Here is a 16,092-nt window from a genome sequence, read left to right as displayed (position 1 = left end):
AAGTCTTACTGATATTTTCAGTTCTGATTACTATGTATGGTGTTTCCAGAACTTGACATTTAAAAATTATAGCATTATTTGTGAAAATCAAATTCTAATGATGAGGGCAGAATTTATTATCTTAATTTGAAAATTCAAAATTAATATACTTATCATGCAGATAAAGTGATCTCTTTCTTAAAATTTTTAAAAATTGAGAATTCATATAATTAAAGAAATAAATTGCCAGACTGCAAAATCATATGCTGTCTTGCACAGATGGGTGACTTTGTGAAGTTATAGCATAAAAAGTAGTAAAGTAAAATGTCCAAGTTATAAATAAGTGCCTTTTCACATTTACATCTTGTTCAGTTCAATAGATTTATTATGTAACCAAATTACATATGTTAGTAAAATATTTCTTGTATTCTTACTCATGAACTCTTTTATGGCCATTTTTGGAGTACATACTCTTCTGTTAATATGGGTTTCTTATTTAAGTTAATACTATTTTTTTGCTTTAGGCTTTAAACATTTACTATCATTGTTGACAGAATATTAGGCAAGTAGTAGATACTTAATAAATATTTACTGGTTTAATGATTTTTAAAGAGAATTCAGTGCTATCTTTGTTCCTTATTGGCAAAGGTAGATGAGTTCTATGAATGAACGTAAGGTCTACAAATGTATGTAATGACTGTTGTGCATTTTATTATCCTTTTCATTCTTACGTGAGTAAAATTTGGATTTGATTTTTTTTTTTTTAACTTTTTCAAGTACAGTGGTGGCAAAGAAAATGTCCATCATAGCATTGATTGGATTAAATTAATTTGTTTTTAATAGCTTCACAAAATAACATGATTTTGCCCCATTTGGTTTTATATTCTACCTTTTTTTCCGCAATGATCTATACTTGTTTACCTGTGTAAAGGCTTTTATTCAGTTATCCTTTTATTACCATATTAGTGAATTAAAGGCAAGTCTAGTGTAACTGTCCATTCACTATTACGTATCTGGAAGCAAGGACTATTGTGAAACCTTTGATTGTAGAGAGCCTAGAATGGTTACTGAAGAAACTTTTGTAATTGAAAATTGTTTGGCTTGAAAGTCACTTTAAAAAAGAGAGTATCTGTACAAGTGTCTTTACTTCTTGTTATTTGTAAATGGAATTGATTAAACTAGTTGTTTTTATGGCATCAAGATTACATTCTAGTGTTTATAATTATATTTTGAAAGCATAAAGAAGAAGAGGGGAAAAGCTTGAATTCATAAGAATGTTTATATCCTGAAGCTTTTTTTTTGGGAAAAATATGTGGCACTTTTTATCCTGAAATATATTCAAAGCTTTTTCTACATAAACTTGATCGTAACAGTTTTTTTCTATTAACTTATTCTTGCCGTGTGTTCACAAACCTGAGTCTACTAAAATATGGATATAACAGTTATAAATATAAATGCTAAATGGAAGTGCCATTACAAATGAAGTATAAGAAACATCTTTATCATCAAAACTAAAATCTTATTTCATATCCCCTTTTCATTGCTAACAATTTGTTCTGGCAAAATTCTTTCTAACTTAAGTCATTATTGTTTATTAGCATATGATAACGTGTGTACATTTCCACAAATATGCCCAACTTTTACATTCTTTATTTCATATCAGAGAAACAAGCTTGAAAAATAACTCTTGGTATTGAGAATTGTAACAGTGAGATTTCATTTTACTTAAATGAACAAGTTTTCATCTTTATAGCCCATTTATGAGAATGTCTTTGTGTTACCAAATTGTAAAAGAAATTTCATGTAAGTCTAATTTCAAATATTTGAAAACTAAAGGACTCTGAATATTATTGTACAGTGGTTAATAGCTGTAATTCAATAGTTGTAGCATCATATAGTATAGCTACAAATATAACAAAAGTCTTAATATATAAGTTATAATTTAGAGTACACTTAAGTTTACTACTTACATTTAATCATTAATAAATTAAAATACTAGGTGTTCTACATTAATTGAAAACATCTTAAATAGTGAAAATAAACCATGGGAGAGTTTCTATGAGTGGAGAAAACTTTTCTATTTAATAGTTAAGATTCAAAGAATAATTGCTTTTTATTCTAGAGTTTCAACCTAATTGTAGTGAGATGGGTTAAAGATTAGTTAGTTACACTGGGATTTTGTTTGTATATACACACCATGTAAATGCTAAATTTAATCTATGACGTATGTATATTAAAATGTGTTGGACTTTATTGATTTACTCTATCAGTACAGCAAAATTGTATACATTCATGTATTATAAACATATATTTCTTTATAGTATTGTTAGAGAAGAGATTACTACAGCTTACTATTTCTTGTCTATTTAGGTTTTAGCAAAATATACATTTTTTCTGTATTTATTTGAAGTATATTCTTCTATAGAGAAAAACTTCTAACTATATTTATAGTCTCATACTTTTAAAAATCACATTTTATCTGTTTCATGTTAAGTTTTAATCTCAGTAGGTAAAAAGATTATTTAGTAGTGTAATGTCAGTCATATTCTTCATAATTCTGAGCTATTTTGAAATTTAATAGACTCATAGTTTCAGGTTCTAAAACTACACTTTCAGTTATGTATTTATTCATTCCTGAAATGGAATTCTGATAAACTTTATGCATACTAGGTGGTATAAAGTCATGCTGTATAAAGTTACACTTTTCGATGATTTTCTTTCTTCTTAAGTTTAATTTTAAATGACAATTGTGAATGGAATATAGCATTATATGGGATAACCAAAAGCATTTTACATTGATTTTAAAAGTCTCCCTTACCAGAAAAAATATCATGGAAGAATTACTTAGATTATGGAAAAACCTATTGATGCAAGATATAGAATCCAAGAGCCATAACTGAAGGCTTTAACAATTCAACATGTGAAATTAGCATATATGCCAAAAAATGCCCTTGAGTAAAGAGATAAACCAAAATTTTTGCAAAACACATCATAAACACAGGGCTAAGTTCCTTAGTATATAAAGAGCATTTAAATTCAGTGAGAAAAGACTGATAACCTAATAGAAAAATGGGCAGGCAACTTTGATAAACAATTCTGAGAAAAAATACAGAACATTTCAACATAGAAAAAGATGTCTAACTTCACGCATAATTTTAAAATGCTTTTTAAAAACCGTAGTAAAATACCAGTTTTAATCTGTCAGATTAACAGAACTATGTGGTATTGTAAAAGAATGTCTGTAATAGAAAGAAGCAAGAAATAATTTTGAATTTCCAATGATGAACTGGACGAACAAATTACACTACATTTATAAAATGGATTCAGACTATTTGGAATTTGAAACTTATGGTACTGGTTGCTTTTGAGAGAGGGCCTGAAAGATAGTGAGCTTGATTACAAAAGAACTTAATTTTTAATTTTTATTCTTTATGTTTTTTGTTTTTTCTTTGCCATGTTTATGGGTTCTTTAAACATACAAAGCAAGTTTAAAGCAACAAAACTCTTAAGTTAGTAGAACATCTCAGTAAATACTACTTCAACATCTCCTATATACCACAACATTCTTGAGCATGCTGGCAATATAAAGATGGATACGATACTGTCCCAACTCTTTTTAAAAACCAGTAAGGCAGTACCAATTTGTAAGTAGGGTAAAACTCAATATAGTTGGTACTCTGTTAGTAATGAGTCCTGGAAGGATGCATATCACTTTGTAGATCTCAGAGTGGTTTATATACTATAAGTTGATAGAGCTTCACAAAAACCTTATGAAATAGAACACAGAAAAAAATATGTCCAGAAAAAAATAAAAGATAAGCGCATTTCCTGTACTTACTCATTTAATGCCACAGCAACCATAGGAAGTAGGTACCATTATCATCCCCATTTTATAAAGGACATGGTGAAATTAAACCTAAGTTCCTCGCTGTCCTCACTCTTAATACCTAAACTGTTCTGCTCGAACTTTATTCAGTTATCTGAATTCATGTCTACTTTGCAAATATGAGACTCAGTTTAAATAATTAGTTCAAGATTATAATGCCAGTACTCTTCTGCCACAGAGCCATTTTGATAGTGCACCCTCTTGTGATAAGTACTAATGACAAATCACAGACTGTGTGGTTTCTCTAAGAAAACAATGGCAGTGAAAAGAACTTACTTCCTTTTTATGAAAATATTTCCTCTACTCAAGTAGTACCAAATAAGTTGTTTTGCTTAGTAACTTTGATATGACTTCTTAAGAAATTTTCAATATTACTGGATAAAAAACTGATACTCACTTAAACCTCGTTTCTGCTTTATGAAAAGACTGTCAGCAATCCAGAATGAAGGCTGTGCTAACAAAATTCCAACTTTTCTGTGGGATGATCCAAAAACAGCAAACAGAACGCATTAAATTTCTTAACAGTGGCAAGTGTGTACATGCATGCTATGCCATTCCTGTGATTAGCTGCTTTTTGGTGTGCATAGATTAGAGTTGGAATACTTTGATTTTCAAGCATGTTCCATAGGTAATTTTTTAGATAGAAAAAACAAGCGGAGTAACTTAAGAGCGTGTGAGATCTGTGTACTACATTTCTATAGCTCTAAACTGAATATATGTGTTTAGTCTGATTTTAGAACATTTGCCTTGACAGTGTATCTTCATATGTCAAAGACATTTGCTGGATTAAGTTCCTGAATTGTTTCTCTTGCTGTGTTCAGAAGCAGGTTTATACAAGTACTCTGATGAGAAACAGAGAATATGAAGTACATATAATGATCATTAAATTAAGAGGAGGCATAGTTCACTGTGTTAAGCAATATTTAATCTTGTTTCTTCCATAATCCTATCTCAGTCTTAGTAGCCTTAGTGACAGACTCAAAGGCCAATACCAGGATTATTAAAAAACTTGTTAAAAAGCAAATGTCTAAGCTAAAGAAACAAATGTATGCAGAAATAAGGAGTCATTCTGTTTACCTAGAGTTTTCCTGAGCTATCTTCACTTCCATGACATTTCACTAAAATATCATAGAACACAGTATGTATTAACATGGCATTTGATGATGAACCCTATTCTACTTTATATATCATTTTCGCCCATTTAGTAGAATGGCAATGAGTGGAAAAGAGATGTAGGTGATATTACATAACATGTATTTAAAATGTATTTTCTTCTTTTCAAATTACAGCAAACTCAGTAAAACTAGAAATGCAGAGTGATGAAGAGTGTGACAGGAAACCCCTGAGCCGTGAAGATGAGATCAGGGGCCATGATGAGGGTAGCAGCTTAGAAGAACCCCTAATTGAGAGCAGCGAGGTGGCTGACAACAGGAAAGTCCAGGAGCTTCAAGGCGAGGGAGGAATCCGGCTTCCGAATGGTAAACTGAAATGTGACGTCTGTGGCATGGTTTGCATTGGGCCCAATGTGCTTATGGTACATAAAAGGAGTCACACTGGTAAGCAGCTGAAAGAATAACCTGATGACTGCCTGTGACATCTGATGTTGATATTACCTGACATCTATTCTCTTTCCTTTTTATTCAGAGGTGGCAGTGGTGAAAACTACCTTTTCAGAATTCTGCTAGTATTGGATTGCAGAAAAACAGAGAGTAGCCTGGGTCTTGACTTCCAGCCTTCAAATCTGAATAGCATATCAGAAAAGAAGTTTGGGATTCAGTTTCCACAGTTCTTAATATAGCAATAATATGATAAGGGTTCAAAAGGTATAGGAGAATTTCATTGTGTAACTTAATTTTTTTGTATTTCTATACATATTTTACCATACCCATGGGCAGGTAATATAGTTTGCTAGATAAGAGTTTATACTACAAAATGGCACTCATGCATTTATATAAGTGAATAATTTTCACTTTATCCAGTTAACTCCTTGGAATACAATTTCTAATCAGTCTCTGCCTACCACAGGTCTCACTAGCAGGCAGGTGCTTTTGTAGTTCAGGGATGCTACCATCTTTCTGTAATTGTTGGTTATAACTCCTGCAAGGATATATATAGGATTGAATATGACAAATAGTGGCTGGTGTGTAGGTTGGAATATGTAATTCTGGCATAGAGTAAGGAAAAAGCCCTCAGATTAATTCATACTATATTTTTAAACATTTGAGAGGTGAAAAGTTTTTCATGAAAACTAACCAAATGAGAAGGCCTTACTTAAATCTTTTTAATCCATTTGCCAATTTTTTTTTTTTTAAAACCAACAGACATGAGATAGTAAGTGGTAAGCTAGGAGGATCATTGACTCTTAACCAAAGAAGTTTCAAGTTCATGTGAAAATTGGTTTAATGGTAATGATGGATTTCACTATAATGCAAAGTAGTAGTGTACAGTAAAATATTAATAACTAATATTCTCAGAGTTTTAAAAAACACTCGGAAGAAATATAAATCACAATAAATTTATTTAAAAGTTTTATTTCTAAATAGTTTAATAATTACATGCTTAAAGCATTAAAGATACAAGGTAGGTCAAAGTCTTTATTAATTTGAACCTTTCATAATACACATGAAGAAAGTCAAGTGATTTGTCCATTATCCCTTATGTAGGTAAAGGCATTGCTGAAGCTAGAACCAGGGTTTTCTGATGCCCATATTGGTTTTGTTCAGACACACTATTGCTTGGTATGTCAGTATACCAATTATTTATTATAAGGTATAACTGTAAACTAAGACTGATATTTTAAACATTACAGTGAGAAGTTATACATTAAAATCAGTGTTATCATAATCAAAATCATCAGCTTTAGAATATATTTACTTATTCCAATCATATAGTCAATTACATTTTGCTTTTCGATTTTTTTAATCTCCTTTTTAAACAGCACCATGTTTTAAAGATATTTATATTACTAGTGTATTTTTTTTCTTTAATTTTTAAAAGTATCTTAGAAAAGGCTGAAAGATCAAGCTTGGTATCTACTTTATGAAAAGAAAAGGGAAAAGCCTATAAAATAATCTACTTTTCATCTATGCTCATGAGCTAATTCTAACGACACTTCTAAAAACAAGTTTCACAAAGTTATAATATATTCATTATGTAAGAGTGATTATATTAAGGAAGATAATACTCATTCAAATGTGTAACTTCTCCTATCTAGTGAAATACAAACAAAACAGTCAGTCTAATGGTTTTTCAGTTAAGTTGCATGCAATGTTAAATTTTAAGCTAAAAAATAAACTAAAAACAGTATTTAGAAGATTTTTAATTAATCTTTTATGTTCTGAATTAAGAACATTCAGAGAACCAGAGTACAGTTTTTAGAAAATTTAGGTTAATCAGTGATTCAATGTGATACAATAATATTCATGAAGATTGTTAATTTGTAAATACAATAATAATTATATACCTACTCTACTGTCCTTTTGATATTTACTAGAGTGGTAGAGTTGAATTATTTTATTTTTGAAAATAATCTAATTGGCATAATAAGGTTTATAAACAGTTATACAGATTTCCACAAATCCTAGGAATACGAGACTCACTCAACTAATAACAGCAAGGAGTATGTTAAAGTACGCTTGCAACACTATCTTTTTTGTCAATCAGTGTTTATTGGAGTATTGTGCAAATTATTACACTTTCTTCAGATCTAGATTTTTCTTAAAGTTAATAGCCATTTACAGAGAAACTGTGATATCTGTCATGCTTTGTCAACTTTGAAATTGTGAATAGGATATCTTTAAACTAGACACTTAAACATATTTCTGATGATCCAGTTTATACATCTGATTGTGTCCTGCCATTTTCAACACCACTTTAGTACCATTTTAAGACTAGAAAGTCTATTTGCATTTCTTTAATTTAAACTAGATTGAGAAAAATGTAGTCAGAATCTAGTCATTCGCCAAATGTTTTCTCCTTAATACCATGAACTAGCCTGCATTTTAGAACTTCCCACTCTTACCAGTTGTTTATCTCTAATATTAAAGGCACTGTCTTAAAACCTTATAATGCCTTTGAGAAACATATTTTTTAGTGTTTTTAGTTCATAGAATATCTAGTGTAATTTTTTTTTTGAGATGGAGTCTTGCTCTGTCACCCAGGCTGGAGTGCAGTAGTGCGATCTCAGATCACTGCATCCCGTGTTCAAGCGATCCTCCTGCCTCAGCCTCCCAAGTAGCTGGGATTACAGGTGCCCACCACTGTGCCCAGCTAATTTTTGTATTTTTAGTAGAGACGGGGTTTCACCATGTTGATCGGGCTGGTCTTGAACTCCTGACCTCAGGTGATCCACCCACCTTGACCTCCCAAGTGCTGGGATTACAGGTGTGAGCCACCGCACCTGGCCTCTAATATAAAATTGATAGTGAAAAATGATGGAGAACCACCCACTTCATTACAACATCATGGAGCATCAGATTGAATCTGCTCTTCTTTCTCTGTCATACTCTACTAAAGTACCAATTGCAGTGTCTTATTAATGACTTCATTTTATTTATTTGATGTTGCTACTTTAGTAAGTAATCAGGTAATATTGTCATCGGATAGTCCAGGCACTCTTCACTGGGAATATAGAAAGAAGAGTAAAAAAAATAGGGATAGTGAATCAATTCATGCATGAACACATACAGATTGGGCATTATAAATGTAGAATTTCCTTACTTTTACCTCTCCTTAATCTACTCCCATCTTTGTAACTCAGTTTTCAGCACCATATTTTGTACATTGCAGCTTTGTGCAGCCATCCTCTTGCTCAGAGGCACTCAACAGATGCTTGGGATTCTGCATATTTGTAGGTTGTTGTTCCACCCGATATAGGAGCACCCCCTGTCTTTGATTCACCAAAGCAAATTGATGCATATATATTTGCATTTTAATTGAATATTTAAATGCAGATCGAGAAATAGGTGTTTATGAAGGTACATAAAATATCGAAATATAAGATATTTCATAACAAAAATAATATATAATCTCACCCAGTCAATAAATAAAAATGGACCAGTAGATTGGTATATTGGATTTAAAAATAAAAACAAAACAACAGATTCAGATATGGACATGAAGGACACATGACCGTATTTTAATTGTTTTCCTGGATCCAGTTTTATTAGTCTAGATTTTTGTGCCTACCAGGGGAAAGATTAGTCATTACGGTTATAACAAACTACTTAATGTTTTCAGCTTGGATTGCTCCATTAATGTAGTTAGTAAATTTGTGAGGTTTTCTTAAAATTTGCTTTGATATACATATGAAGAACATGATTAATATTTTTTTCAGACAATCTCTAAACTGACTCAGAAAGGACCCATTGATGCAGTCCATTTAAAAACAAATTATTTACAAGAAATAATTGAGATATGTTGTTTTAAAGTGACATAGACAGTATGGAGTTTTTGCATATGTACTATTTGCATAGAGAAAAGATAGTTAACTGAACCTTTTACTTAATTATCAGATAATTTTACATTTATCTCTGTAATGCCTAGGCCAGGAAATACCCCACAACATTGAAAAAAAGGGCTGCTAATGTTTTATAGAAATAACTATCAAAAATTGAGTCAATTCACTTTTTATTTGTTATTAGACAGATATGGATATTACTTCTATATTTGGATTATTCCTGGAATATAACTATGTGTACTTTTAGAAATCTCATAAATTACCCTCTGTTTTAATCCTTGTTTCTAACAGTATTGTCATTGAGGATTTCATTATGATTCCAACTAACTTTAGTTTGGAGCACAGTAAAACAAATGGACTCTAGAAATGATAATTATCTTTTCATACAATCAAGACATCAATAGGAGTTAGGCAAATAAAATGAGGAAAGCCATAAAATTAATATCCAAATGCAAAAAGCTTCTATCAAGACTTACAATTCAAATAAATATCTCCCAAAGCCTTATCTTATTGAAATTAAAATGTATTATTTTCAATGCCCCTTTTCTCTTACCAGAAAAAGGAAGAAAACTAGTTACCTTCATCATGCCTTGTTCTTCTTTACTTCCCATGTCCATGGGAACTTACCAAAGGCTTCCATAGTATGACTTGCACACTGAGCAACTGGACAATATTTCCAGATATACCTAGACCACCTTTTGTTTCTTCTACCCTATTTGGGGATGATCATATAAATTCAGAAGTACTTTCTTATTAAAAAGATTTGAAGATATCTGTAGTATTTTGTAAATGTAAAAACTAAATTACCCTGTCATTAGTCTCTTAAAACTCAATTAGGTGAATTTTAAAATTCCCTTTAAAAAAGATACTATTGTTTCATTTTTAGACTAGCATTATTTTTGAATAATGAACTACTCTAAATTAGGGATTTTGAAATATTTCAACCCAAACATTGTAGGAGGTTTAAAGGAAATCTGAGTCAGCATGCTATAGGAGTATTATCTCTTTTTGTTTGTTTGTTTTGTTTTGTTGTTGTTGTTGAGATGAAGTCTCGCTCTGTCGCCCAGGCTGGAGTGCAGTGGTGCAACTTGGCTCGTTGCAACCTCCGCCTCCCGGGTTCACACGATTCTACTGCCTCAGCCTCCCGAGTAGCTGGGACTATAGGCACCCGCCACCACGCCTGGCTAATTTTTGTATTTTTAGTAGAGACGGGGTTTCATTATGTTGGTCAGTCTGGTCTCGAACTCCTGACCTCTTGATCCCCCCGCCTTGGCCTCCCAAAGTCCTGGGATTACAGGTGTGAGCCACTGCGACCGACCAGGAGTATTATCTAAAGGTAGACATGATTTCAAATTGTTCACCACACTTAGTAATTTAACTCTTTTGTAAAGTTATAGTGAACGAATTTGCAACTTGCTTGGGAAACCTTACATAGACAGATTTTAAAAGTAAAATCAAATATTTGGAGTGAAAAGTATAATATATATTTGCTATTTTCCTTTTTTTTTTTTTGAGGCGGAGTCTCGCTCTGTCGCCCCTTTTTCTTTAAAAACTTAATTTGTGAAAGAAGTGCCTCCGTCTTTCCTTTTAATACTATGTAATTCTGTGGCAGGGGTAGAGAGTAGAAAATTCTTGATATAAAAAGATGCAGCCTGTGATTCCATTAGGAAAGAGAATCAAATAATTAAGTTGTATATTGTGTGTAAAATAAAAAAGATCTGCCAAAATTTGATTTATTTTAAAACCTTATGTTGGAAGACTTTATATGAGGAGATATAGATCTTACCAGGTTAATCAAACTAAAGAAGATACCACTTAAGGGAACTTTAACATTATAGATAATTTTGTTCAATCCAATATTATCAATATAGGACCTCTTATATATGTAGCTCATAAGAGCTCCAGATTTCTTAAGAAAAAACCTTAACCCCCACCACAGACACAGATTATACCTTTTTGGTATGTACCTCATTAAGTTCCCAAAACACTAAGTACTACAGAATTTGAGATGTACCTGATCTATCAATTTTAAAATTTATCTAGGTTTTATAAACAAATCTATATGACAGAATTTGCAGTAGCTGCTGCCAGAAAGTGACCATAGTTTGTCTTCTTTATACCTCTTAGCTTTCTTTAATTTATTAAAGAAATCATTGAGTTTGCATTACGTCAAAGGGCCAAAAGATCTTGAGTTTTTATTATTCACTATTATTATGTGTGTTTCAGTTAAAGATACAGGAAACATGACATTTCAATGTAAGCTTTTTGAAAAACTATTAAAATTACAATCATCATCTAGCCTCAGGTACAGAAATGGTCCAGTTCAACCAAAAGGGAATGGTTTTGTAATGTTCTTTTTATTCTAAACTTAGAGCTTTAGTATTATACATTTTTACTATTTACTTATATTTGAATTTATGTTTTATTTTGTGTATATATTTAGAGATAGGTGAATTTAAAATAGCATTTTCTTTATGGTTTGATAATGCTATCAATTTGATCCTACGTGCCAGTTGTACTGCTTCATTGCCTACATGTTTTTATATTTGATGACATTGGTGAGTCAGTTGATGGCAACAGACAAAACTTAGAATTGAGACTTAAAAACTTTATAGCAATATCAGTAATAGAAAAACGAGGAGAAAAGATTCCTTTCAAACAATAATTGTCACGAAAGAGGTATATAGGAAATGTCTGGGTGAATAATTTTATTTGGAAATTTTGCTAAAGTTTTTACTATTAGTGACCAGGAGAATCAAGAAACTTGATTTCTTTGTGCTAATGAGCTTTGTAAGCGGGTTCATTTGCTGTACCTTTTAGTTGCCCCTTTCCACATCAGCTAAATGAGGGAGTTAGACTGAAGGTCTCTTTCAGCTCAATTTTTCTGCCAATTTTAAAGAGATAGCTTGGTAAAATAAAGAGAACAAGATTTTGTAGCCAAACTGACCAAGTTCATTTCTCACCTTGACTACTTTCTAGTTCTGTGTAATAAAATACTTTGATCTATGAACTTTAATTTCTTCATTTGTTCATTAAAATTAATACTACCTAATTATTGTCATTGTAAGAAAGGATTGAAATATTCTATGGAAAGCATACAATTGTGTGTAAGGCAGTAAAGTGACAGCACCTCGTTGTTCAACCAATGGTAAATGCTATTATTGTTATTCTTATGAGTCAATGATAGGACTTCTGTCACATTTATACATAGAAGGGAAAAGATCATTTGATGTAAAACTTGAGACTTTGGTAACTATATTAGCAAAGCAAATTCTAGGAAGATAAATGTTTAAAAGACTTATGAGGGAGATGAACATTTTTAGCATAGAGAAATGGCTTTGGTTAACAGTGGATGGCAAATTAGTCACTTGCACATACCCTAGTTGAACCTTCTCATCTCTTCTCCTTACTGCAGGTGAACGCCCCTTCCACTGTAACCAGTGTGGAGCTTCTTTTACTCAGAAGGGCAACCTTCTGAGACACATAAAGTTACACTCTGGAGAGAAGCCGTTCAAATGTCCTTTCTGTAGCTACGCCTGTAGAAGAAGGGACGCCCTCACAGGACACCTCAGGACCCACTCTGGTAAGTGTCACCAACTCCTTGAGAAGAAAAGTAAAACAGGAAAATTTAGAAGAGTACTACTGGATGATAGTAACATGGCTTTGGTATGTAGTTAGTGATGACCAAGACAATATTGTTATTGGTATACATTAGATAATTGATAAATCTATCAGGATGCGTGTGTCTTTCATCTGTAGACTTTCAGGCTTGGCAAAAAGAAGCACTGTCAACTGGAGAGTATCTTACTTCAATATATTAGCATAAGAAAGCAGCTGTTATATATTTTCTATGATTTTAAAATTTTAAGAATGCAGTCATTATGGTTAATTCAGCATAAGTGAAGATCCATTATAATATTAGTTATGTTTCGAGTTACTATAGAGAAAATGAAAACTGATTTTTTTTTTGACTGATACAGTGCTCAGGCTGGGATTTCTGTGGAAAATAAAATGGTTTCTTTTGAACTTGAAAATATCCTCAGAAAATTGGCCGTTGGAGTATTTTATATTCTAATTTTAACTCTCCTTGTATCTTTAGCTCTCAAACTATAGTCGTTAGGTACTCTGAAACTTTGCTGTGTTTCATAAATCATTAAAAAAATCTAGAATATGACAAGTTCTTGGGAATAAAAGAAAAAAATCTGAAATAAATTTAATGTTTTTAAGAAATGCCAGAATATAACACATAAAAGAGAAAGAATGATCAGAAATCTAAATGAATCTCATTTGACTTTTAGCATAAATTTTCATAACCAAGAAGTTAAACATGGAAAATTAATACAGCATACTCTCAAACCAGTTTTATTTGTTTCTTCTGTTCATAATGACATACTAAATTTTAATTTTAATATGAAGATATGATGGAAGTGATATTTTAATCTACATTGACAAATCGTATTGGAGAGTGCTGAGGTTGTGAGATAATGCTTATTGTATTATCTCTTGTATTACATTTTTCCTTTTCATCTTTAAGGCTGTACTGAGTTTTTAAACATGAATGTGAATTGTGTAAAACTATTTTAAACATTAACTCTTAAATTTGGGGCAGTTACAAAAATTAAATTAATGCAAACATGGAAACAAAATATTTTAAGTATATATTTTTCTTTCCTCCTTGAGTTAAAGAAATTCACTTATTTCCAACTACAACATTTTATGTCTTATTTTAAAATTATGCTATCAAAACTATATCTTAAAGCAGTGTTTTATTATGAAAAGTTTTATTGAAAAATATTTTTAGGACATGACAGGCATTTCCTTTAACTTGTCATGTACTCTAGCCAGAGTTAAATTATTACTGAGTTGTCCAAAGATTATATAACAAATAGATCTTCATGAACATATATTTTTGCCTCGACTTCATGTAATAAATAACTGTACACATCCGTCTTATTTTTGTTGAAATTGTGTTGTTTTTAATATCATGGTTTTGTGTGTGCATATTATGTAATCTGTCTTCATAAATAAAGACATGGTCCTTATAACTGCCATTGTGCTCATTTTGCAATTTTAGTATACCAAGTTATGATTTTTGCAGATATATAAATAGATATATTCAAATTGGGTAATTCAAGAGAGTTTAATGGAGTCACTGTTGGAGAGGGGGCATCCAGCTACTGCATCACCAAGAGCTGATACCAATTCAATCATGCTTTCAACTGGAACCTAAAATACTAGCCATCCCTAATGTTCTTCATAATAGATAGAACATAAAACAGAGTTGCTATAGTTTTTGCTTCTCTAATTTGCCAGAAAGCTCAAAATTGATCATTATACTTTTCTTCTTCCATTCAAATACATCTTCCTCTTCCTCTTACTCTCTTTAGCACATCGGCTAAATAAGGTTCTTTATCTAATAGGTGACTCAAATTTTATAGATTCTGAGTCTTTGGTGGTCCTGTCTTTCTTATATTGCTACAGTTTTTCAATAACCAAAATTATTAGATAAGTATTTCAAAAGATATGCCCCAGTAAATCCCCTGAGTTCCAAGCGTAGTTCTTATCCTCAATGTATAGCAACAACTCCAAATCATTCTGGTAGTCTGGAAAAATTGTAAGCCTGTCCCTGTTTGTTTAGCAGCTTGCATGCCCAAAATAGCTAGTGAGTATTCTCAGCTTCCAATACAACAGGACCAGATCTCTGAAACCTGGAGAAAACATTCTTTTGGGAACTGAGGTCTCCAAAACCACCAATCTGAAAGTTTCAGGACACAGAGTAAAAAGCCTTTAAATGGGTTATTTGATGTTATTAGAGTGGCTACCTCTACCTTAACCTCTTTGTTCCCAGACTCATGCTTTCTGGCTATGGAGGAGATGACATTGGCCATATATCATATCCTGTAGAACACACACACCCAAACTCCTCCCAACTGGCAACCATACATGAACCACTCCTTTGGTAGGCCATTTCACCACTCCATATAGCCAGCTGATTCTGGAAGGTGATACTTGGGGTATGACCCATGCATTCTATAGATTTGAGCTAATTGTGTTTGTCTTACCATAAAAAGGAGTTTCCTGGTTGAAGGCAGTGTTGCAAGGAATACCAAGGTAATTGGTAAGGCATTCTGTTAAATCCATACTTGAGGGAGCTTCCAAAAATATTGAAGAGAAAGGGAAGGCACATCCCAATAAGATAGATTTCTGCCTCCTCCGTGTTGAAAGAGTCAAATTTAACCTGCCTGCCACTACTTGCTTGGTTGCTTTCCCTCAGGAATGGTGCCATATCAGGGTCTCAGCATTGGAAAATTGTGAACTCAGCAGTGGTGGTAGTTAAATCAGTCATGGGGAAGAAGGAAGTCTACATAATTGAATCTGTTCATAGTTTCTGTGTCCCTACTCCCATTATCACTTTGTACATTGGCCCACTGAGCAAGTACCAGGTAAGCCTGGTAAAGAGTCTGAGATTGATGAGATTACCTTGTCCAGATTACTAAGGGCCTTCTCTATAGTGAATGCCCTCTGGAGAGAATTTACATAGAATACCGTATCATCACACTTTTTGCCAATTCCGAAAGATACATCCTCATAACTCTCCCCTAGACCTTCTGTCACCAGTCATCCAATTTTGTTCTTTGAAATCCTTGACTGTATGGCCATTCCATATATCATTACCTCGAGTATCTCTTCTTCCATGCAAAGTACAGTTAAATGTACTAGCTGAATGAAATTCTGGCTGCTGGAGGGATAGCCACTGTATTTCAGGGCC

At 32.3% G+C, this 16,092-nt stretch overlaps 1 protein-coding gene and 1 long non-coding RNA gene across 17 annotated transcripts in view; one reads left to right on the top strand and one right to left on the bottom strand.

Moving 5' to 3' along the window:
- Positions 1–16,092, top strand: part of IKZF2 (IKAROS family zinc finger 2) — a 156,021-nt gene that overhangs the window by 90,224 nt on the left and 49,705 nt on the right. For 12 of the 15 annotated variants that reach the window (XM_009182986.4, XM_009182985.4, XM_009182980.4 and 9 more), the window contains 2 exons: positions 5,155–5,421; positions 12,739–12,906. In XM_009182986.4, coding sequence (XP_009181250.1) covers positions 5,155–5,421; positions 12,739–12,906 — 435 coding nt within the window. The remainder of the gene's footprint in view (positions 1–5,154; positions 5,422–12,738; positions 12,907–16,092) is intronic. The other 3 variants (XM_031651490.1, XM_003907908.5, XM_009182987.3) reach the window with 1 other exon arrangement.
- The window catches only part of LOC103876496, a 45,071-nt gene continuing 41,821 nt past the window's right edge, over positions 12,843–16,092 (bottom strand). For both annotated transcript variants that reach the window (XR_001893794.1, XR_635755.2), the window contains one exon: positions 12,843–12,923. This is a non-coding gene — a long non-coding RNA (uncharacterized LOC103876496). The remainder of the gene's footprint in view (positions 12,924–16,092) is intronic.

Source organism: Papio anubis, chromosome 10 (assembly GCF_008728515.1).
Source record: "Papio anubis isolate 15944 chromosome 10, Panubis1.0, whole genome shotgun sequence".
NCBI lineage: Eukaryota > Metazoa > Chordata > Mammalia > Primates > Cercopithecidae > Papio > Papio anubis.
Note: the sequence above shows the minus strand (reverse complement) of the source record. Positions and strands in the feature narration are given on the sequence as shown.